At 40.4% G+C, this 23,133-nt stretch overlaps 1 protein-coding gene and 22 non-coding genes across 23 annotated transcripts in view; 10 read left to right on the top strand and 13 right to left on the bottom strand.

The window, feature by feature from the left end:
• The first annotated feature begins 2,267 nt into the window (after positions 1-2,267).
• Positions 2,268-2,340, top strand: trnat-cgu. The gene has a single exon. It is a non-coding gene; the product is annotated as a tRNA-Thr (tRNA).
• A 913-nt stretch (positions 2,341-3,253) lies between these two features.
• Positions 3,254-3,327, bottom strand: trnat-agu. Its single transcript has one exon. It is a non-coding gene; the product is annotated as a tRNA-Thr (tRNA).
• Positions 3,328-4,395: 1,068 nt separating this feature from the next.
• Positions 4,396-4,468, top strand: trnat-cgu. The gene has a single exon. It is a non-coding gene; the product is annotated as a tRNA-Thr (tRNA).
• Positions 4,469-4,655: 187 nt separating this feature from the next.
• trnat-agu lies at positions 4,656-4,729 on the bottom strand. Its single transcript has one exon. It is a non-coding gene; the product is annotated as a tRNA-Thr (tRNA).
• A 1,249-nt stretch (positions 4,730-5,978) lies between these two features.
• Positions 5,979-6,051, top strand: trnat-cgu. The gene has a single exon. It is a non-coding gene; the product is annotated as a tRNA-Thr (tRNA).
• A 280-nt stretch (positions 6,052-6,331) lies between these two features.
• trnat-cgu lies at positions 6,332-6,404 on the top strand. The gene has a single exon. It is a non-coding gene; the product is annotated as a tRNA-Thr (tRNA).
• Positions 6,405-6,860: 456 nt separating this feature from the next.
• Positions 6,861-6,933, top strand: trnat-cgu. The gene has a single exon. It is a non-coding gene; the product is annotated as a tRNA-Thr (tRNA).
• A 211-nt stretch (positions 6,934-7,144) lies between these two features.
• Positions 7,145-7,217, top strand: trnat-cgu. The gene has a single exon. It is a non-coding gene; the product is annotated as a tRNA-Thr (tRNA).
• Positions 7,218-10,474: 3,257 nt separating this feature from the next.
• On the bottom strand, positions 10,475-10,547 carry trnat-cgu. The gene has a single exon. It is a non-coding gene; the product is annotated as a tRNA-Thr (tRNA).
• A 298-nt stretch (positions 10,548-10,845) lies between these two features.
• Positions 10,846-10,918, bottom strand: trnam-cau. The gene has a single exon. It is a non-coding gene; the product is annotated as a tRNA-Met (tRNA).
• Positions 10,919-11,267: 349 nt separating this feature from the next.
• On the top strand, positions 11,268-11,341 carry trnat-agu. Its single transcript has one exon. It is a non-coding gene; the product is annotated as a tRNA-Thr (tRNA).
• A 371-nt stretch (positions 11,342-11,712) lies between these two features.
• trnat-agu lies at positions 11,713-11,786 on the top strand. The gene has a single exon. It is a non-coding gene; the product is annotated as a tRNA-Thr (tRNA).
• Positions 11,787-12,163: 377 nt separating this feature from the next.
• Positions 12,164-12,236, bottom strand: trnat-cgu. Its single transcript has one exon. It is a non-coding gene; the product is annotated as a tRNA-Thr (tRNA).
• Positions 12,237-12,812: 576 nt separating this feature from the next.
• Positions 12,813-12,886, top strand: trnat-agu. Its single transcript has one exon. It is a non-coding gene; the product is annotated as a tRNA-Thr (tRNA).
• A 184-nt stretch (positions 12,887-13,070) lies between these two features.
• trnat-cgu lies at positions 13,071-13,143 on the bottom strand. Its single transcript has one exon. It is a non-coding gene; the product is annotated as a tRNA-Thr (tRNA).
• A 380-nt stretch (positions 13,144-13,523) lies between these two features.
• trnat-ugu lies at positions 13,524-13,596 on the bottom strand. The gene has a single exon. It is a non-coding gene; the product is annotated as a tRNA-Thr (tRNA).
• A 472-nt stretch (positions 13,597-14,068) lies between these two features.
• Positions 14,069-14,142, bottom strand: trnat-ugu. Its single transcript has one exon. It is a non-coding gene; the product is annotated as a tRNA-Thr (tRNA).
• Positions 14,143-14,441: 299 nt separating this feature from the next.
• Positions 14,442-14,514, bottom strand: trnat-cgu. Its single transcript has one exon. It is a non-coding gene; the product is annotated as a tRNA-Thr (tRNA).
• A 572-nt stretch (positions 14,515-15,086) lies between these two features.
• trnat-agu lies at positions 15,087-15,160 on the top strand. The gene has a single exon. It is a non-coding gene; the product is annotated as a tRNA-Thr (tRNA).
• A 184-nt stretch (positions 15,161-15,344) lies between these two features.
• trnam-cau lies at positions 15,345-15,418 on the bottom strand. The gene has a single exon. It is a non-coding gene; the product is annotated as a tRNA-Met (tRNA).
• A 302-nt stretch (positions 15,419-15,720) lies between these two features.
• trnat-ugu lies at positions 15,721-15,793 on the bottom strand. Its single transcript has one exon. It is a non-coding gene; the product is annotated as a tRNA-Thr (tRNA).
• Positions 15,794-15,989: 196 nt separating this feature from the next.
• trnat-cgu lies at positions 15,990-16,062 on the bottom strand. The gene has a single exon. It is a non-coding gene; the product is annotated as a tRNA-Thr (tRNA).
• Positions 16,063-20,204: 4,142 nt separating this feature from the next.
• The window catches only part of zgc:110329 (uncharacterized protein LOC550500 homolog), a 36,245-nt gene continuing 33,316 nt past the window's right edge, over positions 20,205-23,133 (bottom strand). Inside the window, exon 8 of the mRNA XM_034128337.1 lies at positions 20,205-22,928. Within this exon, the coding sequence (XP_033984228.1) occupies positions 22,602-22,928 (327 nt within the window). The 3' untranslated portion in view covers positions 20,205-22,601. The remainder of the gene's footprint in view (positions 22,929-23,133) is intronic.

The raw sequence follows: 23,133 nt of genomic DNA, 5'->3' as shown, positions 1-23,133 counted from the left end.
CGTGCAGGGTGTACATATGTGTGTGTGTGTGTGTATGTGTCTGTCAAACTAACTGCCTGGTTTTGCATACATAAAAACATATATTTGTTGCATGATGAAAACAGAATGCCTCTGCAACGCTTTAATCTGCATCCATGTGCATACCACCATTACGGAAATGGTAGATATTCACAGAACATTGGACTCATATTGACAGTTAGTGCTAGATTTACTGTCTACTATATCAGTTTATGTACAAATGTTAGAATATTAGGATATCAATTAAGTTATTAGGGAAATCAGTTTTGTAAACAGGGTTTAAAGCAAGTAACTCCCTTTGCAATTTTAAGTTCTGTAAAGATATTATCGGTTTTTAATTGCACTATTTTTTTATTGCTGTGTTAAGCTTAATCGATTTTCCTCCTGTATTACCTTTTTAATGTGCCTGCCGTTGAGTTTTATGTGTGATAAGGACTTTGCAAACATTGTTTTTTAAAAGACAAACAAAGGTTATCATTAAGAGACTGCTGTTAATTTGCAACACCCTGAATGTCTCCAAAGTGCCAACACGTCTATTAGTGATAATGTTACTTTGCACTGGCCTGGAGCTCAGGGAGGGAAACCAGAGGAACTAAAAGCCATCTCTGATTCAACAGACCGAGAAATAAATGCAGATACAGAAAAATAGGATGAAACAAGAAGAGAAGTAGAAGAAAACTTACCTTTTTAGGGTTAGTTGTCAGCTGGATTGAGTGAAAGCAGAAGCTCGCAGGGTCGCATAAGAGAAAACATGCCAGTGGAGCGCCAACAAACTATCGAATGGTTCAAACTCTGCAAAGAGGAAAAGCTCCTTTCTGTTTGTCCGTCCGATTGGTTCAATAATGGGCAAACTAGGACTCAGCAGAGAGCTCCAGGCAGGAAGTCGTGTCAGAAAACGGACACCAACCAGCGATAGAAAATCTCTCAAAATACGGCACCAGCTGGTCAATATATAGGCAGGCGTAGTGGAAAAAGTGATATCGTATCGGAGGTTACAGGATGCTGGTGAAATCACTGTGGGTTAAAAATGGATTTGGAGGCGGAAAGATGTCGGTTATCTGGGCGGGAAAGATCAACACTTATAGTTTTTACTTCAGGCTTTATTAAGAGTTGTTAAGCTCTATTGTTTGATAATAATCGTGCAAAAAGTACATGATGACATGGCTGGATAAGAACTGTAGTAATTGTTCAGTATTTATTTAATGATTAAAGTCACTTTACAGATGATTAAAGAGTCCTCTCCTGCTGATGTGCAGGTGTATATCAGTATGTAGTGTCTCTACTTTAAAGAGTCCTCTCCTGCTGATGTTCAGGTGTATATCAGTATGTAGTGTCTCTACTTTAAAGAGTCCTCTCCTGCTGATGTTCAGGTGTATATCGGTATGTAGTGTCTCTACTTTAAAGAGTCCTCTCCTGCTGATGTTCAGGTGTATATCAGTATGTAGTGTCTCTACTTTAAAGAGTCCTCTCCTGCTGATGTTCAGGTGTATATCAGTATGTAGTGTCTCTACTTTAAAGAGTCCTCTCCTGTTGATGTTCAGGTGTATATCAGTATGTAGTGTCTCTACTTTAAAGAGTCCTCTCCTGCTGATGTTCAGGTGTATATCAGTATGTAGTGTCTCTACTTTAAAGAGTCCTCTCCTGCTGATGTTCAGGTGTATATCAGTATGTAGTGTCTCTACTTTAAAGAGTCCTCTCCTGCTGATGTTCAGGTGTATATCAGTATGTATCTACTTTAAATAGTCCTCTCCTGCTGTTTTTCAGAAGTATATATTATAGGGAAACTCCCTCTGGAACACAGGGATTTTAGCCTCTGCAGACCATTTACATGCACTAAAACCTATAGAACAAACTACAGGAGAGGGAACAACACAAAAGCAAGCTTCAGAAGTTAGTTTCATCGCGTAGGGGGGATGAAATAGCTTCTCCATCGGGTGATAAAGTGACTAGGAACTGCTGGGAGTTGAACCCATGATCTCCTGTTTATGAGACAGGCACTTTATAGACTAAATGCATTTCGTATTAACTCCTAATGATTTCAGAATGAAGAGACACGATTTGACAATTAAGTAGAGGAATGTGACAATGCCTGCATCAGTGTTAGTGCCTTTACTGTCTACATCTGTTAGATTGCAGTTGCTCTATTCGTCACTTGAGTCTGGCACTTCAATTAACCAACTAACCCTTTCAGTGGCACTGGCTGGATCTGAATGCAGCTCTGCTCTGAGACAACAAACAAGGCATAATGTGGCGCTGTGGCTCAGTGGTTAAGGCGCCTGTCTCGTAAACAGGAGATCCTGGGTTCAAATCCCAGCAGTGCCTCTAATTGGGAATCACTCTGGATGTTCTAAAATGTAATATCCTCCTTTCATAGGATAAGGTGAATTCAAAACTCTCAATAAGATCAAAGCTTGTGTTTATACATGTCTAAAAAATGAGGACAACTTAATAGCTACAAGAAAGAAATGTGTCTCGTTCAAATCCCAGCAGTGCCTCACACAGGTGGAAACTCCACTAGGAAAGAGATATCCAGTTTGCTGACTCATTGATGGATCAGACTCCAACAAACTAGAACTGTCTTCATTTGCAATCCATTCACAACAGACATTGCTCTTTATAAACAATCTCACATAAAAAGATTCCTACTAAAATAATTGAATTTAAAGTTAATTTTAAATGTCTTAAACCTAAAAAGAGAGATACTCCCTGCTTCCATCAGGATGCTGGGATGTTTACTGACAATCCTATGTTTTACAAGACAGGCAACTCAGTTTAACGACTAGAGAAATGTGGCGCTGTGGCTCAGTTGGTGAAAGCACCTGTCTCGTAAACAAAATCCCAGCAGAGCCTCATACAGGTGAAAAACACATGACATTGACCCCCACCTACTACACATATAGTGTTTGAGTAGATGCTTCTTCTCATCAATTATCATGTATGTGTGAATTCAGCCTCTTCAAAAAGCTATGTGTTATAATGACGAAGACAGTTTGGAAGTAACAAAGATGGCAGCTGCTCTAATGGTGAATTCAGGAGATGTTATTTGCTTTTTTGAAGGTCACTGGCTAGATGAATGCAGCTCTGTCATCACATACATTTTAAAGGACCAGTGTGTAGGATTAAGTGGATGCACATTCTTCTAATTAATTCATACATATGTGTCTTCTTTCTGAATCATTAAGAGTTCATATGAAATGCATGTAGTCTAAAATGAGAGATACTCCCTTCTCCCATCAGGTGCTGCTGGGACTTGAACCCAGGACCTCCTGTTCACTAGACAGGCTCTTTCACCAGCTGAGCCACAGCACCTCTTATGACTCTTTTCTTTTTCCGCCTATGTTGTTTTCTGTGCTCTGGTTCCAACAGAAATAATGAATAGCAACTCAGTGTGTGTTCATTCTGAAGTAATAAGGAGTTCATATGAAATGGATTATGTCTACAAAGAGAGATATTTCCTTTTTCAAATTACTAGAAAATCTAATAAATTCTGGGTTCAAATCCCAGCAGTGCCTCAAGCTGTAAACTAAAGACAGTAGTTTATAGGAGAGAGCTCCTTCTCATTAAAGATCAGCTTCTCAAATGCTCTTCAGGCTGTCTCTTTAACTATTGAACTTTATTTACAGCACTGGCTAGACATTAAGATCAGTTTGTACATTGTAAAGGAGTATGATTAAGTGGATGCACATTCTTCTAATCAAAGATGGATATCTGTGTCCTCATGCTGACAACATTCAGAGGTAATGTCAAATGCATTTAGTTTACAAAGAGAGATATTCCCTTTTTCACATAAGTATACTTAATTTGAACCCATGATCTCATGCATGTTTTAAGACAAGAAAAACACAGACAGTGTGATTGATTGATTGATTGAAAAGTTTATTAACAGCTTGTATATTGGGTACAGTACAGTACAGCTCAAAACATACAATTGTTAAGGGGATGCAGACCAGAGAAAGACTTTCGTCTTGTTTACATCAGGGTCCCCCATTTCCAATTCATCATATCATTTAAGACATATAAGACATATTTGACATACAGATGGCTTATTTACAATTTACATACAGGTGGTTTTTTACATACAGATGGATTATTTACAATTTTCATTTTAGATTTCGTTCTAATACATCCTAACCGGACATTTAAGACATGCCAAGTCTACAGATATACAGTTAGTAACAGAGTCTAAAATGCGAGTATATACATAGATGGGGGGGGGAAGCTGTCCATTGTACGACAGGTTGAGATTTGTACCATTACCGGGGCCAGTTTTGCAATGCTTTCCCCCGAAGGTGCTCTTTAAGAGAGGTTTTGAAGGTAAGTATAGTTTTACTTTCCTTTACAGTTGTGGGAAGAGCGTTCCACCTTGATGTGGCATGTGGTGCTGTGGCTAAGTGGTTAAGGTGCCTGTCTCGTAGACAGGAGGTCCTTGGTTCAAATCCCAGCGGTGCCTCACACGGGGAACCAATATGTGGATATCATAGGACACATAGGATTAAGCATACTGTCTTTATAGTAGATTCATTTTTTGTGTATGCCCAATTTTTATCATCAAATCTCAAATTAAAGATACAACCTGAAATGACGTGGTTAATATGAAACACTTTCACTCTGAACAGAGATTTCTCCTTGCTTTTATCAGGTGCTGCTGGGATTTGAAACCAGGACCTCCTGTTTACTAGACAGGCTCTTTGACCAGCTAAGCCACAGCACCGCTACTTTGATGTTTTTTCAAAATGCGCCACACTTGTAAATGTCCAAAATGGAATCGTCCATCTGAGAAGCTGTGATTGGAAACTGTTTAGAAAACGTCTCTCTTTTAAACCTTTGCAGGTGATTGGATAACTATCTGTTTTTATTCAACCAATCAGATCAAAGGCAGCAGGGGTTAAGGCAAGACCATCAAGAAATGTTTATGCCCAATGATTCTTAAGGAAAATCTAAAGAATTCACACTTTAAAGTGGACCTATCATGCTATATTATAATAATATAGTGTAGGACCATACCTATATAAGGCATATTTTTTTTTTCAAAATACCAAACAGATCATGCATTTTAGCCATGCCTCATTTCGCTCAATGTGCACTTTTTTATCCCTGTTTTAGCAAGGGCTGATTCTGTGAGAACAGCACCACCTACTGGCCTGGCATATATACTACAGCGTCTCCAGCGCTTTCGAACGGCAATGGCCGTGGCTGTCTCCTCCTGATTGGTGGAGTTGGCCCAATAGCCGTAGCGCCACCGTCCTGACGTCAGGACAGTGTTCAAATCTGGATCAGTTTTTATCAGATCCGTTGCAGCCCCTTTTTTAGAGATTTGGGTATGGAGGAAAATAGAGAGGGTTGTGTTTTCTGACACTTGGTGAGTTCCCTGGAACACCGGGGACACATATTCATGTAGAAAAGACGTACAAAAGTGCATTTTGCATGATAGGTCCCCTTTAAATGATTGGATGAAGAGTTCATATTAAATATATGTAGTCTTAAAATAACAGATACTCCCTTCTTTCATCAGGCTTTTCTCTCTTCTCTTGAATGTTAGACCATTCACATAAAACTAACTCCTGTAAAGACACTGGATTTAAATGAATGCATCTTGGTTTAAAGACAAAAGAATATGACAATGTGTTACTGTAGCTTAGTTGGTGAAAGAACCTGGTTCCTAAACAGGAGACCCTTGGTTCAAATCCCAGCAGTGCCTCAAATGGGGCACCAACATCTGCCATTGAGGACGTGTTTGTAGGATTGAATAGACGCTCTTTCTCATTAATAATCATGTATGTGTGAATTCAAACTCTTTTAAATGCCATGTCTTGAATGATGAAGATCATTTGGAAGATACAAAGATGGCAGATGCTCTAATGGTCAATTCAGGCTGCTCTTATTATCCAACTAACCAGTTTAATGGCACTATTGGATATCAATGCAGCTCTCTTTATAAGACAAGAGAACCAACGTAATGTGGTGCTGTGGCTAAGTGGTTAAGGCGCCTGTCTCGTAAACAGGAGATCCTGGGTTCAAATCCCAGCAGCGCCTCATAGACTAGTCTCAAAATCAAAAACAAGATGAACTCATTTAAATGTGAATCCAACCTCTTCAAAAAGCCAAGTCTTGAAATGATCAAGACAATTGGGAAGTTACAAAGATGGCACATTTAAAGAACCAGTGTGTAGGATTAAGAGGATGCACATTTTTCTAATTATTAATACATTTGTGTGTCTTCGTTCTGAAGTCACAAGGAGTTCTTATGAAATGGAATATGTCTACAAAGAGAGATATTCCCATTTTTAAATTACAAGAAATGTAATTAAAATGTGGCGCTGTGGCTAAGTGGTTAAGGCGCCTGTCTCGTAAACAGGAGATCCTGGGTTCAAATCCCAGCAGTGCCTCATATAGGGAAACACTCTGTGGACATTATAGGATACATAGGATTAAGCATACTGACATTATAGTAGATACATTTTTTGTGTATGCCCAATTGTTATCATCAAATCTCAAATTAAAGATACAACCTGAAATGATATGGGGTTCATATGAAACACATTCAATCTGAAAAGAGATTTATCTTTGCTTTTATCAGGTGCTGCTGGGACTTGAACCCAGGACCTCCTGTTTACTAGACAGGCGCTAAGCCACAGCACCTTTGATATTTTTTCAACATGAGCCGCATTTTTATATGTCCAAAATGTCAAAAAATGGAAATGTCCAAAAATGGAATCGTCCACCTGAGAAGCTGTGATTGGAAACTGTTTAAAAAATGGCTCTTTTAAACATTTGCAGGTGATTGGATAAATATCTGTGTTTATTCAACCAATCAGATCAAAGGCAAGAACATTAAGAGATGAGGCGCTGTGGCTAAGTTGTTAAGGCGCCTGTTTCGTAAACAGGAGATCCTGGGTTCAAATCCCAGCAGTGCCTCGTACAGGACACCAACACCTACAGTATGTACTTTTTACAGTCCATTCTTTACTAAATATTCTTCAATAAACTCAATGAACACTGGTCAACAAAGATTGCAGCTGCTTTAATGGTCAATAGAGGCTGGCGTTTGAACTAAGTAACTCTTTCAGTGCTACTGGCTGGACATGAATGTAGCTCTGTTTGAGGGCAAGAGAAACAAGGTGAATGTGGCGCTGTGGCTAAGTGGTTAAGGCGCCTGTCTCGTAAACAGGAGATCCTGGGTTCAAATCCCAGCAGTGCCTCACTCGGTTGTAAACCTAGCTAGAAAAGAGATATCCAGTTTGCTGCCTCATTGATGGATCAGACATTGCTCTTTATAAACAATCTCACATAAAAAGATTCCTACTGAAATAATTGAATTTAAAGTTAATTTTAAATTCCTTAAACCTAAAAAGAGAGATACTCCCTGCTTCCATCAGGATGTTTACTGACAATCCTATGTTTTACAAGACAGGCAACTCAGTTTAACGACTAGAACAATTGTAGTACATGTGTTGCTGTGGCTTAGTTGGTGAAAGCACCTGGTTCCTAAACAGGAGATCCTGGGTTCAAATCCCAGCAGTGCCTCATACAGGTGATCACTAACTGTATTGGATGAAGTAGAACAAGATGCTTCTTCTATAGATCAAATCTGTGTGTACAATGGGGAATCATTTGCATCATCAAATCTGACATTAAAGACACAATTTGAGATGATTGCTATTGATATGAATTCAGTCTAAAAAGAGATTGCCTTTTTTAAGCAATTTACTAGACAGGTACTTAGATAGATAGATAGATAGATAGATCGTACTTTATTGATCCCAAATTGGGAAATTGTTTTTGTTACAGCAGCATAAAAGGCATTTTACAATAAAACAAAATATACAAGAATAGAAATAAAATAAAATAAAATATAAAATAAAATATAAAATATACATGTCAAAATACAAAATAGAAAATATACATACAGATATTATATATATATATATATATATATATATATACAAATATATATATATTCAAAATATATGGAATTATGGAGTATTAAATATGAAACAGATTATGTGTGAGTAAAATGTACAAGGTGGTTTTATTTCTAGAGAAACTATGGAGCAGAGAGTTCTCTTCCAGCCAGAGGTGATTTGTTGTACAGTGTTATTGCAGTGGGCAGGAATGTTTTCCAGTATCTGTCCTTGTGACAGGGGAGCTGCAGCAGTCTGTTGGAGAAGGAGCTCCGTTGACTGTCCAGCTGCAGGTGGAGAGGATGGGTGGGGTTATCCATGATGGACAACAGCCTGTTCAGTGTCCTCCTCTCCACCACAGCTTCAAAGGGTTCCAGCTTGATGCCGATGACTGACCCAGCTTTCCTGATCAGTTTATTGATCCTGCAGGTGTCACCGGCTCTGATGCTGCCCCCCCAGCAGACCGCAGCAAAGAAGAGTGCACTAGCCACAACAGACTGATAGAAGATCTCCAGCATCTTACTGCATACGTTGAAGGATCTCAGCTTCCTCAGAAAATAGAGTCTGCTCATCCCCTTCTTGTACACAGCGTCAGTGTTGATCCTCCAGTTCAGCCCATTGTCTAAGTGCACTCCCAGGTACTTGTAGACCTCCACAACTGCCACATCCTCTCCCAGAATGCACAGGGGCAGAGGAGGAGATGTCCTCTTCCTCCTGAAATCAATGACCATCTCTCTGGTCTTGGCCACATTCAAAAGCAGATGATTTCTTCCAGTCCACTCAACAAAATCACCCACCAGCACTCTGTACTCCTCCTCCCGTCCATCCCTTATACACCCTACCACTGCAGAGTCATCCGAAAACTTCTGCAGGTGGCATGACTCTGAGTTGTATAGAAAGTCAGAGGTGTATAAGGTGAACAGGAAAGGAGACAGCACAGTCCCCTGTGGGGCTCCAATACTACCAACCACCACATCAGACAGCACACTGCCCAGCCGGACGTACTGTGGTCTGTCCGTGAGGTAGTTGGTAATCCAGGAGATGGTGGACGAGTTTACCCTCATAGCCTGCAGCTTGTCACTCAGTAGCCGAGGCTGGATCGTGTTGAATGCACTGGAGAAATCAAAAAAGGTGATTCTCACAGTGCAACCCGATCCATTCAGGTATGAGTGAGCATGCTGCAGCAGGTAAATAATGGCATCGTCCACCCCCAGGTGAGGCTGGTAGGCAAATTGCAGAGGGTCAAGGAATGATCTCACCTGCGGTCTGAGATGGGCCAAGACCAGTCTCTCAAGCACCTTCATCACATGAGATGTGAGTGCTACAGGGCGATAGTCATTGAGCCCAGAAGGAGTTGTCTTTTTAGGGACCGGAACAACGCATGATGTCTTCCACAGCACCGGGATGGTCTCCAAGTGCAGGCTCAGGTTGAATATATACTGGAGAACAGGAGCCAGCTGGCGTGCACAGGTCCTCAGGACCCTGGGGCTGATACCATCAGGGCCAGCAGCCTTGCCTTGGTGGAGTTTTTCCATCTGACTCTGGACCTGTCCTGTGCTCACAGTGAAGCGGGGGGGGGGGCTTGATGGCAGGGGGGATAGAGGGGGGGGGGGTCTGAGGCAAGATGAGCAGAGGGGGGGGGGGGGGTCAGCGGCAATGTGAGCAGAGGGGGGGTGCAGAAGCCAGGCTGGGTGGTGGAGGAGAGGTGTGAAGTGTAGGTGGTGAGCAGAGGGGGGATGTTGACGCCAGGCTGAGAGGAGGAGGTGAGGTGAGAAGAGGAAGTGGAGGAGACAGCAGCGGGCGGAGAGCTAAACCTATTGAAGAAGGTGTTCAGCTCGTTGGCCCTCTCCAGGGTGCCCACAGTCAGTCTGTCTCTCCCTTTGAAGCCAGTGATAGCCTTCATCCCAGCCCAGACATCCCTGCTATTGTTCTGCTGGAGCTTAGTCTCCAGCTTCTTCCTGTACGAATCTCTGCCCCTCCTCAAATTGTCTCTCAGTTGATGCTGGATACTCTTCAGCATTGATTTGTCCCCAGACTTATAAGCTTCCTTTTTCTTATTTAAAAGAGTTTTCAGGTCACTAGTAATCCAGGGTTTATTATTGGGGAAACAGTTGACAGTTTTAGCCGGTAATATTGTTTGTTCACAGAAGTTGATGTATTCTGTGATGCAGTCAGTCATATTATTGATGTCCTCTCCATGTGGCACACAAAGCACGTCCCAGTCAGTGGTCTCGAAGCAGTCCTGTAGAGCCTCATTAGCCCCTGGAGTCCATTTCCTCACAGTCCTGGTGGATACAGGCTGCCTCTGCACCAGAGGGACATATTTAGGAGCCAAAAAGACGAGGTTGTGGTCAGATCTGCCCAGGGGGGGGAGGGCAGTGGCACAATATGCATTCTTGGTATTAGCATATAGAAGATCCAGGTACTTAACCCATCATTTCAAGTTGTATCTTTCATTTGAGATTTGCTGATAAAAATGGGGCATACACAAAATCTACTTTACTGTCAGTATGCTTAATCCTATGTGTCCCATAATATATCAGGTTCCCCATGTGAGGCACTGCTGGGATTTGAACCCAGGGTCTCCTGTTTACGAGACAGGTACTTTGACCACTAAGCCACAGCGCCACATTTACAACCATTTCTCTAGTCGTTAAACTGAGTTGCCTGTCTTGTAAAACATAGGATTGTCAGTAAACATCCTGATGGAAGCAGGGAGTATCTCTCTTTTTAGGTTAAAGGCATTTAAAATGAACTTTATATTCAATTATTTCAGTAGGAATCTTTTTATGTGAGATTGTTTATAAAGAGCAATGTCTGTTGTGAATGGATTTCAGGTTGAAGACAGTTCTAGTTTGTTGGAGTCTGATCCATAAATGAGGCAGCACACTGGATATCTCTTTTCTAGCTGGGTTTTCACCCTATGAGGCGCTGCTGGGATTTGAACCCAGGACCTCCTGTTTATGAGACAGGCGCCTTAACCACTTAGCCACAGCACCACATTACACTTTGTTTTCGTGTCTCAAAACAGAGCTGCTTCAGATCCAGCCAGTTCCATTTAAATGGTCAGGAGGTTAAATGAAGTGCCACCCACAAAAAGAGCAACTGCAGTCTCACTCACAAGTCCTTTTCTTTAACACATGGAGGTTGCTTTATTCAACTTCTCAGTGTCCTGTGAGAAGCTACTGGCTCATACGGATGTGGCTTGTGAGGCAAAGGCACTAAATCTGATGCAGACATTGTCACATTCTCCCAATTAGATGTCTAATCTGTGAGTCTTCATTCATTCTCATTTCTGTTGGAAACAACGTAGGGGAAAAAAGAAAAGAGTCACAAAGCAGGAGAAGAGGTGCTGTGGCTTAGCTGGTCAAAGCGCCTGTCTAGTGAACAGGAGGTCCTGGGTTCAAGTCCCAGCAGCACCTGATGGGAGAAGGGAGTATCTCTCATTTTAGACTACATGCATTTCATATTAACTCTTAATGATTTCAGAAGGAAGACACATATGTATGAATTAATTAGAAGAATGTGCATCCACTTAATCCTACACGCTGGTCCTTTAAAATGTAAAATGAGATCCTTAAACAGAGCTCATTCATATGTTGGCAGTGCCTTTATAAAATAATGGAAGTTCAAGACGCACCCTGAATTGACCATTAGAGCTGCTGCCATCTTTGTAACTTCAAAATTGTCTTCAAACAGTTTTCAATCACAGTTTCTCAGATGGACGATTCCATTTTTGGACATTTTGGACGTATAAAAATGTGTCTCATGTTGAAATAGTAGCAAAAGCAGAGGTGCTGTGGCTTAGCTGGTGAAAGAGCCTGTCTAGTGAACAGGAGGTCCTGGGTTCAAGTCCCAGCAGCACCTGATGGGAGAAGGGAGTATCTCTCATTTTAGACTACATGCATTTCATATTAACTCTTAATGATTTCAGAAGGAAGACACATATGTATGAATTAATTAGAAGAATGTGCATCCACTTAATCCTACACACTGGTCCTTTAAAATGTATGTGATGACAGAGCTGCATTCATCTAGCCAGTGACCTTCAAAAAAGCAAATAACATCTCCTGAATTCACCATTAGAGCAGCTGCCATCTTTGTTACTTCCAAACTGTCTTCGTCATTATAACACATAGCTTTTAGAAGAGGCTGAATTCACACATACATGATAATTGATGAGAAGGAGCATCTACTCAATCCTACAAATAAGTCATCAATGGTACAGCTTGGTGCCCCATGTGAAGCACTGCTGGGATTTGAACCCAGGATCTCCTTTTTACGAGACAGGCGACTTAACCACTTAGCCACAGCGCCACATTTTCTAAGATTTTCTTGTCTTAAAACGTGCATGAGATCATGGGTTCAAATCAAAGCAGTATCCTTGTGTAAAAAAGGGAATATCTCTCTTTGTAAATTAAATACGAATTCCTAATGATTTTAGAATGAGGGCACACATATTTATCTTTAATTAGAAGCATGTGCATCCACTTAATGTCTAGCCAGTGCTGTTGAATTCACATATAATTGATTTGATTTTTAATGAGAAGAAGCTCTATCCTACAAACTAGTTTCTTTATTGTACATTTTAGAGTACAGCTTGAGGCGCCACTGTGATTCCAACCCAGGATCTCCTGTTTACTAGACAGGCCCTTTCACCTCTAAGCCACAGAACCACATTTCTTAATGTCCCAGCGTTAGCCACTGCAGTCTTTGATCTGATTGGTTGAATAAAGACAGATAGTTATCCAATCACCTGCAAAGCTTTAAAAGAATACATTTCTAAACTGTTTCCAATCACAGCTTCTCAGGTGGACGATTCCATTTGTAGACATTTTTTTACATTTTGGAAATATAAAAATGTGGCTCATGTTGAACAAATATCAAAGAAGAGGTGCTGTGGCTTAGCTGGTGAAAGTACCTGTCTAGTGAACAGGAGGTCCTGGGTTGAAGTCCCAGCAGCACCTGATAAAAGCAAAGATAAATCTCTTTTCAGATTGAATGTGTTTCATATGAACCCCATATCATTTCAGGTTGTGTCTTTAATGTGAGATTTGATGATAAAAATTGGGCATACACAAAAAATTGATTTACTATAATGTCAGTATGCTTAATCCTATGTGTCCTATAATATATCAGGTTCCCCATGTGAGGCACTGCTGGGATTTGAACCCAGGATCTCTTGTTTACGAGACAGGCGCTTTAACCACTTAGCCACAGCGCCTAATTTTCCTGGATTTTCTTGTAATAAAAAAAGGGATTATCTCTCTTTGTAGACATAATGCATTTTATATGAACTCCTAATGATTTCAGAACGAAGACACAGATATTTAATAATTAATTAGAAGAATTTGCATCCGATTAAACCTGCCCACTGGTCCTTTAAGATGTAACATTTGATCCTCAAACAGAGCTGCACTCATATAGGCAGTGCAATTAAAAAAAAAGTGAGAGCCAGCTTGAATTGACCATTAGAGAATCTGCTAACTTTGTTACCTCCAAATTGTCTTCATCATTTTGAGACATGGCAACTTGAATTCACACATAAATGACTATTAACAACTTCGAACAAGTCCTCAACGGTACATTTTGGTTCCCCTTGTGAGGCACTGCTGGGATTTGAACCCAGGACCTCCTGTTTACAAAACAGGCACTTTCACCACATAGCGACAGCGCCACAGCTTCTAATGTTTTCTTGTCTTAAAACATGCATGAGATCATGGGTTCAAATCAAGTATACTTATGTGAAAAAGGGAATATCTCTCTTTGTAAACTAAATGCATTTGACATTACCTCTGAATGTTGTCAGAATGAGGACACAGATATCCATCTTTGATTAGAAGAATGTGCATCCACTTAATCATACTCCTTTACAATGTACAATCTGATCTTAATGTCTAGCCAGGTCAAAGAGCCTGTCTAGTAAACAGGAGGTCCTGGGTTCAAGTCCCAGCAGCACCTGATAAAAGCAAAGATAAATCTCTTTTCAGATTGAATGTGTTTCATATGAACCCCATATCATTTCAGGTTGTGTCTTTAATTTGAGATTTGATGATAAAAATGGCGCATACACAAACATTTGATCTACTATAAAGTCAGTATGCTTAATCCTATGTGTCCCAACACATCCACAGAGTCTTCCCCATGTGAGGCACTGCTGGGATTTGAACCCAGGATCTCCTGTTTACAAGACAAGCGCTTTCACCAACTGAGCCACAGCGCCTCATTTACAACCATTTCTCTAGTCGTTAAACTGAGTTGCCTGTCTTGTAAAACATAGGATTGTCAGTAAACATCCTGATGGAAGCAGGGAGTATCTCTCTTTTTAGGTTAAAGGCATTTAAAATTAACTTTAAATTCAATTATTTTAGTAGGAATCTTTTTATGTGAGATTGTTTATAAAGAGCAATGTCTGTTGTGAATGGATTTCAGGTTGAAGACAGTTCTAGTTTGTTGGAGTCTGATCCATCAATGAGTCAGCAAACTGGATATCTCTTTTCTAGCTGGGTTTACAACCGAGTGAGGCACTGCTGGGATTTGAACCCAGGATCTCCTGTTTACGAGACAGGCGCCTTAACCACTTAGCCACAGCGCCACATTTTCTAAGATTTTCTTGTCTTAAAACGTGCATGAGATCATGGGTTCAAATCAAAGCAGTATCCTTGTGTAAAAAAGGGAATATCTCTCTTTGTAAATTAAATACGAATTCCTAATGATTTTAGAATGAGGGCAGACACATTTATCTTTAATTAGAAGCATGTGCATCCACTTAATGTCTAGCCAGTGCTGTTGAATTCACATAGAATTGATTTCATCTTTAATGAGAAGAAGCTCTATCCTACAAACTAGTTTCTTTACTGTACATTTTAGAGTACAGCTTGAGGCGCCACTGTGATTCCAACCCAGGATCTCCTGTTTACTAGACAGGTGCTTTCACCTCTCACAGAACCACATTTCTTAATGTCCCAGCGTTAGCCACTGCAGTCTTTGATCTGATTGGTTGAATAAAGACAGATAGTTATCCAATCACCTGCAAAGCTTTAAAAGAATACATTTCTAAACTGTTTCCAATCACAGCTTCTCAGGTGGACGATTCCATTTTTAGACATTTCTTTACATTTTGGAAATATAAAAATGTGGCTCATGTTGAAAAAATATCAAAGCAGAGGTGCTGTGGCTTAGCTGGTGAAAGAGCCTGTCTAGTGAACAGGAGGTCCTGGGTTCAAGTCCCAGCAGCACCTAATAAAAGCAAAGATAAATCTCTTTTCAGATTGAATGTGTTTCATATTAACCCCATATCATTTCAGGTTGTGTCTTTAATGTGAGATTTGATGATAAAAATTGCGCATACACAAACAATTGATCTACTATCATGTCAGTATGCTTAATCCTATGTGTCCTATAATATATCAGGTTCCCCATGTGAGGCACTGCTGGGATTTGAACCCAGGATCTCCTGTTTATGAGACAGGTGTTTTCACCAACTGAGCCACAGCGCCTCATTTCCAACCATTTCTCTAGTCATTAAACTGAGTTGCCTGTCTTGTAAAACATAGGATTGTCAGTAAACATCCTGATGGAAGCAGGGAGTATCTCTCTTTTTAGGTTTAAGGAATTTAAAATGAACTTTAAATTCAATTATTTCAGTAGGAATCTTTTTATGTGAGATTGTTTATAAAGAGCAATGTCTGTTGTGAATGGATTGCAAGTTGAAGACAGTTCTAGTTTGTTGGAGTCAATCTGATCCATCAATGAGGCAGCACACTGGATATCTCTTTCCTAGCTGGGTTTTCACCCTGTGAGGCACTGCTGGGATTTGAACCCAGGATCTCCTGTTTACAAGACAGGCGCCTTAACCACTTAGCCACAGCACCTAATTTACCTTGTTTCTCTTGTCCTTTGGAACTACATTTGTGTCCATTAAGTGCCACTGAAAAGGTTAATTAGTTCAAAAGCTAGCCCTAATTGATCATAAAAGCAGCTGCCATCTTTGTTGACCAGTGTTCATTGAGCTTATCGTGAAGAATGGTCTGTACAAATTATGTATTGCAGCTTTTAGTGCCCCATACGAGGCGCTGCTGGGATTTGAACCCAGGATATCCTGTTTACGAAACAGGCGCCTTAACCACTTAGCCACAGCGCCACATTTCTTACATTTGACCTGGCATTAAATGATCAACAACTACTTTAGTGAATTCATTAAAGACAAGAATAGCCATACCTTCTGGGATCAATCTGAAACTGTAAAGGAGGTTGCGGAATGAATGACTCCATAACGAAATGTGAAATGTGAAATCTCCCTAACACACAGAAGACCGATGATTTCGTACAGTAGGTATTTGTGTAACGTAGTTAAAATGGTCTGAATTCAATTCTAAATGGAAAACTACGCCATGTTGTACATTTGAAGTACATTGTAAAATAGTTGCAAAGGATTGTGGGAAATCCCCATAGCAAGGAATGAATGGATCGAGCAGCACTGTTAATGTCGGTACAAAAAGTGATTATTTTGTGGGAAAAACACAAATTCGCCGTCCATTTGGTTCAAATCTGCTAATTATAAACCTTTCGAATTAGCTGAGGGCCAATTAAAAATGGACCACGGGCCACATTTGAGAGGGGATCACTTTCAAAATGAGAGGGATTTTTTCTTCTTTCTCTCTTTACAATAAATCAATTGATCAATTGCTCAGTTCAATCCCTTCTTCTCTTCCTCACATTGTTCAGACTCATAGAGAGGAGAAGTCTATCAGAGGCCGTCTCAGGAGACCTAATGGAGTGGGACTGCCGATGAAACTTTAAAGAGGTTTAGTAGGAGGATGATGAGAAGCCCTCTGTGTATCCATGCAGACGTTTGTAGACTTGATACCCTGAGGGAAGAAGCCTCAAATCGGTGTTATCACCCCGCAGCACATGGAGCGCTTGGTGTGAAATTGACTCCAGATTGCTTGGTCGAACTGTGAAAACTCAAACTGATGCCATATGTAGGTAATTTAATGAAAGCTGCACACAGGCTGGACTGAGAGGGAGTTTGAGTTTTCAGAGACAGACATTGTGACAGAGAGAGATGTTAGGGACACCTGTTCGTTTTTTATGCAAGAGAATCAATACCAAAAGGAAACAACAGGATGCCTTAGAGGCAGAGATGGCAAAAGTACACACATCCTTTACTCAAGTAGAAGTACAGATACTCGTGTTTAAAAATACTCTGGTGAAAGTAGAAGTACTGACTAGACTACTTTACTCAAGTAAAAGTAAAGAGGGCTTTGAAATGTACTTAAAGGGGACCTATCATGCAAAATGCACTTGTGTACGTCTTGTATACATGAATATGTGTCCCCGGTGTTCCAGGGAACTCACCAAGTGTCAGAAAACACAACCCTCTCTATTTTCCTCCATACCCAAATCTCTAAAAAAGGGGCTGCAACGGATCTGATAAAAACTGATCCAGATTTGAACACTGTCCTGACGTCAGGACGGTGGCGCTACGGCTATTGGGCCAACTCCACCAATCAGGAGGAGACAGCCACGGCCATTGCCGTTCGAAAGCGCTGGAGACGCTGTAGTACATATGCCAGGCCTGTAGATGGTGCTGTTCTCACTGAATCAACCCTTGCTAAAACAGAGCTAACATTTTTCAAATTGAGCAAAATGAGGCATGGCTAAAATGCATGATCTGTTTGGTATTTAAAAAAAAAAAAAAGTATAAATATGCCTTATATAGGTATGGTCCTACACTATATTATTCAAATATAGCATGATAGGTCCACTTTTAGTAAAAAGTAACATAACTAGCAGCTGTTTTAAAGAGTACCTGACCTCCCTTTATATTAATAGAACAATAATGTCTAGAACAAACATTTATCTAGTCTGACTCCGATTCTAAACATTTAAGTCCTGCATGTTATCTGTCAAAAATCCTTAAGTTGTTATAATAAAACCCTGACAGGGGAAACTCTCCAATACTTTGATTGTTCAAACTTTAGCTATGAACATATTGTCATTGTAGTAGCATTGATATTGGGAAAGATGTTGATGGAAGAGTTGAAATGATCAAAAACTAAAAGATAAACCCTCTCTGTTTTTCTCTTTCCACCGTTTCTCTGCAGGTTGTTGACAGCATGTGCTTTCGTGTGCTGCAACGCCAGCGTCATTTCAGCACATTTCCCAGAATCCTCACATTATGTGTTATTACCTGAGTGGTATTTATAGAGAGCCTGTTCTCTGGGAGATGTGGAAACTGTGAGAATGTGTTTTTCTACCTCCTGATTATAACAACAATTCAGGTCCATATTATCATAATCACAGCGTGTTTGGATGTGCGCACATCCTGCTCTCAGGCCTCCAAGTGGTTTCCTTTTTTAAAGCAATTCACCTCCTTGCTGTAATTATTCCACCTGCTGTCTCTTGATCATCCTGATGACGAGGAGGAGGAGGAGGAAAGGTGAAGAGGGATGACCTGCAGGATGAGAGTTGTCTGCGTCCATGCACTGTTTGTCAATTGAATTAATGTGGCTGCTGTTTCTCATCCAGAGTGAGAGACTTTAAGGAGGAAGTGTACGTAACTCATTTGAAGAAGCACTTGAAACTCCACTTTAAAGAGTCCTCTCCTGCTGATGTTCAGGTGTATATCAGTATGTAATGTCTCCACTTTAAAGAGTCCTCTCCTGCTGATGTTCAGGTGCATATCAGTATGTAGTGTCTCTACTTTAAAGAGTCCTCTCCTGTTGATGTTCAGGTGTATATCAGTATGTAGTGTCTCTACTTTAAAGAGTGCTCTCCTGCTGATGTTCAGGTGTATATCAGTATGTAGTGTCTCTACTTTAAAGAGTCCTCTCCTGCTGATGTTCAGGTGTATATCAGTATGTAGTGTCTCTACTTTAAAGAGTGCTCTCCTGCTGATGTTCAGGTGTATATCAGTATGTAGTGTCTCTACTTTAAAGAGTCCTCTCCTGCTGATGTTCAGGTGTATATCAGTATGTAGTGAGTCTACTTTAAAGAGTCCTCTCCTGCTGATGTTCAGGTGTATATCAGTTTGTAGTGTCTCTACTTTAAAGAGTCCTCTCCTGCTGATGTTCAGGTGTATATCAGTATGTAGTGTCTCTACTTTAAAGAGTCCTCTCCTGCTGATGTTCAGGTGTATATCAGTATGTAGTGTCTCTACTTTAAAGAGTCCTCTCCTGCTGATGTTCAGGTGTATATCAGTATGTAGTGTCTCTTCTTTAAAGAGTCCTCTCCTGCTGATGTTCAGGTGTATATCAGTATGTAGTGTCTCTACTTTAAAGAGTCCTCTCCTGCTGATGTTCAGGTGTATATCAGTATGTAGTGTCTCTACTTTAAAGAGTCCTCTCCTGCTGATGTTCAGGTGTATATCAGTAGTGTCTCTACTTTAAAGAGTCCTCTCCTGCTGATGTTCAGGTGTATATCAGTATGTAGTGTCTCTACTTTAAAGAGTCCTCTCCTGCTGATGTTCAGGTGTATATCAGTATGTAGTGAGTCTACTTTAAAGAGTCCTCTCCTGCTGATGTTCAGGTGTATATCAGTTTGTAGTGTCTCTACTTTAAAGAGTCCTCTCCTGCTGATGTTCAGGTGTATATCAGTATGTAGTGTCTCTACTTTAAAGAGTCCTCTCCTGCTGATGTTCAGGTGTATATCAGTATGTAGTGTCTCTACTTTAAAGAGTCCTCTCCTGCTGATGTTCAGGTGTATATCAGTATGTAGTGTCTCTACTTTAAAGAGTCCTCTCCTGCTGATGTTCAGGTGTATATCAGTATGTAGTGTCTCTACTTTAAAGAGTCCTCTCCTGCTGATGTTCAGGTGTATATCAGTATGTAGTGTCTCTACTTTAAAGAGTCCTCTCCTGCTGATGTTCAGGTGTATATCAGTATGTAGTGTCTCTACTTTAAAGAGTCCTCTCCTGCTGATGTTCAGGTGTCAGTATGTAGTGTCTCTACTTTAAAGAGTCCTCTCCTGCTGATGTTCAGGTGTATATCAGTATGTAGTGTCTCTACTGGGACATGTCTCCATGCTTTAATGTTCAAAAAGTTTCTCATACTGCCTGTGCTGCAGCACCTCTTTTCACCCTCTGTCGGAAACCAGAGCCCAGTCTGCTCTGATATGTTAGCTGGGAGAGAAACTCCCTCTGGAGGGAATACAGGGATTTTAGCCTTTGTAGACCATTTACCAGTAATGCAGATCTCAGATGAGCGGTTTCCGTTTTTTCAGAAACATTTACATTTATGCCATCTTCATTATTTGTATATTGAAAGCAACGTAGCTCAAAAATCAGTAGACAAATTCATTTATTGACAAGAACAGTAGTGCTGATACAAGGCAGGAGCTAGGGGGAAGCTCAAAACAGTGCATAACTCAGGTACAAAAAACCGTCATTGAGAGACTTTCCACTGGATCTGTAGTCTGGGTAATCCCATTAAAAGATATAATAAAAAGTTCAGTTTAAAAATGGAATAGACTGAAGCCCCCCTGATGAGAGCCTTACATGAGTTTTTTTGTTCTTTTTTTTTATTAGCTTACTTTATATACAGTACAAAACATGCATCCCATGTTATTTCACAACTACCAGTCTTACAATGTACACTGATTGCACAAAATCAAATGAGAACAAATTAAAATAAATAATACACAAACTGTATACATCCGTCACAGACGCTACACGCAAGACATACTTGGCTATTCCTATTTCTCCGACACTGAAGAACATCTTTTCAAGCTACCATTAATTTACACACCAAATAGTACTGTCCTCGGACTTCTGGGCTGATGTCAAAACAGCCTGAGGTAAGCTTTAGCACGTGAGACATCGCTCAATTTCAAAGGCTAATGGTGCGTTCACAGCGGACGCTAAGCTAGTGTTTCTTAAAATAAATTGATCGCGTTAAGGCGGGGCTTACTTCCATTTAGAAACCAGCCATTTTTCATCTTCCACGGCCGAATGTTGTGAAAGTCCCAGATATGGAAAGAAACCAAATGACCTTTTGACTGGGTGTTCATCTGAAGGAACACATATCTATAAACATTTCACTGACCTGTACCAATGACCTGTACCCAAATCTTTTTCTTCTTTGGTATAAACCACATTTTAACAGATTTTGCCGTGATTTCATTGCAATAAAATCATCAAAAGCTACTAACCTGCAATTGTAAATTGAATCGCCAGAAAAAGTTAATGTTATACGGCTATAAAGGAACTACAGCACTGTCACATGCTAAGCTAACGGCGGCTAATGTTGGGCTATAAAGGAACTACAGCACGGTCACATTACTTACTGTCATCACGTTAAGCTAACAGTGGCTAATGTTCGGCGTGATGACGTCTTGTAATCTAATTTAAACCCTTTTTTAAAGACATTTAAAGGCTTCAAAATGTCCAAGTGGAGTCTTTACTTTAAATCTCTTCAGCTTGTGTTAACCACAAACTTTATTTTATACGTGTAACCAACAACACATCCAAATAAACATTGACCTTTAGATGAATTGCAAAAATGCTGACTCATTCCCGGTTTCAAGTGTTCTCTTCTTATTTTTCTTTTGCAGATTCATGACAGGTGTTAATAACCGTTAAGGTTCAAAGCTGGACCAGCATTATCTATCTCTATATCCCAAAAATATTTTTGTATTTATTTCTGGAGTACTTCATATAGCCGTTTATAGCATGCTAACACGCTAAGCTAAGAACATGATCTCCTTCATTGTGATCATGTTAGCATGCTAACAGCGGCTAGCATGTCTTTTGGAATCACTTGCTAGCGACCGTTGTTTTAATGACACAGAAACGTATTCACTTTCTCTAGCAAGTCATAAGTGGCTGAATCAATATTATTTACTACAATGGTATGAGCCGAATATTAAAGATATTTTGCAGTGATTTAATTGCAAAAAACGGATTAATTGGGAAGTCGAAATAGCAAAATTAAGATACCGATTAGTAAAAAGAAATTGAACAGTAATCTGTTCTGCTTGCAAGAGAGCTAAACATTTTTTTTTTAAATGCTTGTTTTCTGAATGGATATCGGATGGTTCAGGGCTAAGCTAAGCTAGCATTGTAGCATCTCTGTCCAAAATAAAAATAACGTGTGACTTGAAATAAAGCAGCGACTTTGTCACATTTGTGTCTTTGCATTGAATTTATATGTAATTGTGCCACGCAAAAAATCCGCCTTGCATCCGGTGTGAACGCAACATAAAGAAAATAAATCTAAAGTGATATAATGCCATAAACTTGAAATATCAACCGCTACAAACAAGAACAATCTAAACATTTTTTTTTAAAAGCCAATGTTGCATGTTGCTTCTTGATTCTTTTTTTTTCTTGTAAACATATTCAGAGTACTTTTGATCCCTTTTAAGCTTGATCCAATGACGGAAACGGATAAGTTAGTGCAACACAACTCCAAATCAAAATTGTGCAACGCAAAAAAATCGCCTTTCATCCACTGTGAACGCACCATAAAGAAAATAAATTAAAAGTGATATAATGCCATAAAACTTTAAATATCAACCGCTACAAACAAGAAGAATTAAAACATTTTTTTTTTAAAGCCAATGAGTACCTTTGATCCCATTAAGCTTGATCCAATGACGGAAACCCATAAGTTAGTGCAACACAACTCCAACAATGATTACAACCACGGAAAAAAAGGTGAAAAACCCAGAAAATGGCGCTCAGTGTTCCCGTTTCTGCTTCCGCCCGCCGTCCAGCTCGTCCAAACCCGAGGCGGAGCGCATCATCTGGAGCTGAGAGTGGGTGCGCGGCGGCTGCTTCTTCAGCTTCTGCAGGTGAACATCGATGGGGTCGAGGTCGGGTTCGACGACGGGGACGGGCAGGTATCCTCCGTCCCTCGGCAGACACATGCACCACCCGGCGCCCGCCAGATCCAGCTCGGTGTACTCCACATCCTTCTTCTTCAGCTTGAAGTCCACCATGTCCGTAGACTCGCTCATGTCCACCAGCAGGTTCCAGAAGACGCAGCTCAGGATGATGCCAAGCAGCTGCAGGGAAACACAGGAGGGTTTTAACAGCTTTATTTACATTAGGCGCTTTCACACTGGAGTACTTTTCCCTTTTAGTTCCGATAGTTCCTGGGATTTTGCGTTCACACCAAAAAGAGAACTTAGTTCATGAGAACTTTTCCCCCCTTTTTAGTCCCTGCTAGAGAGCAGGTACTTTCCTAGGGAGAAAAAAGTTCCAATTTCT

This window comes from Trematomus bernacchii, unplaced genomic scaffold (assembly GCF_902827165.1).
Source record: "Trematomus bernacchii unplaced genomic scaffold, fTreBer1.1, whole genome shotgun sequence".
In the NCBI taxonomy this organism is placed as follows: Eukaryota; Metazoa; Chordata; class Actinopteri; order Perciformes; family Nototheniidae; genus Trematomus; species Trematomus bernacchii.
Note: the sequence above shows the minus strand (reverse complement) of the source record. Positions and strands in the feature narration are given on the sequence as shown.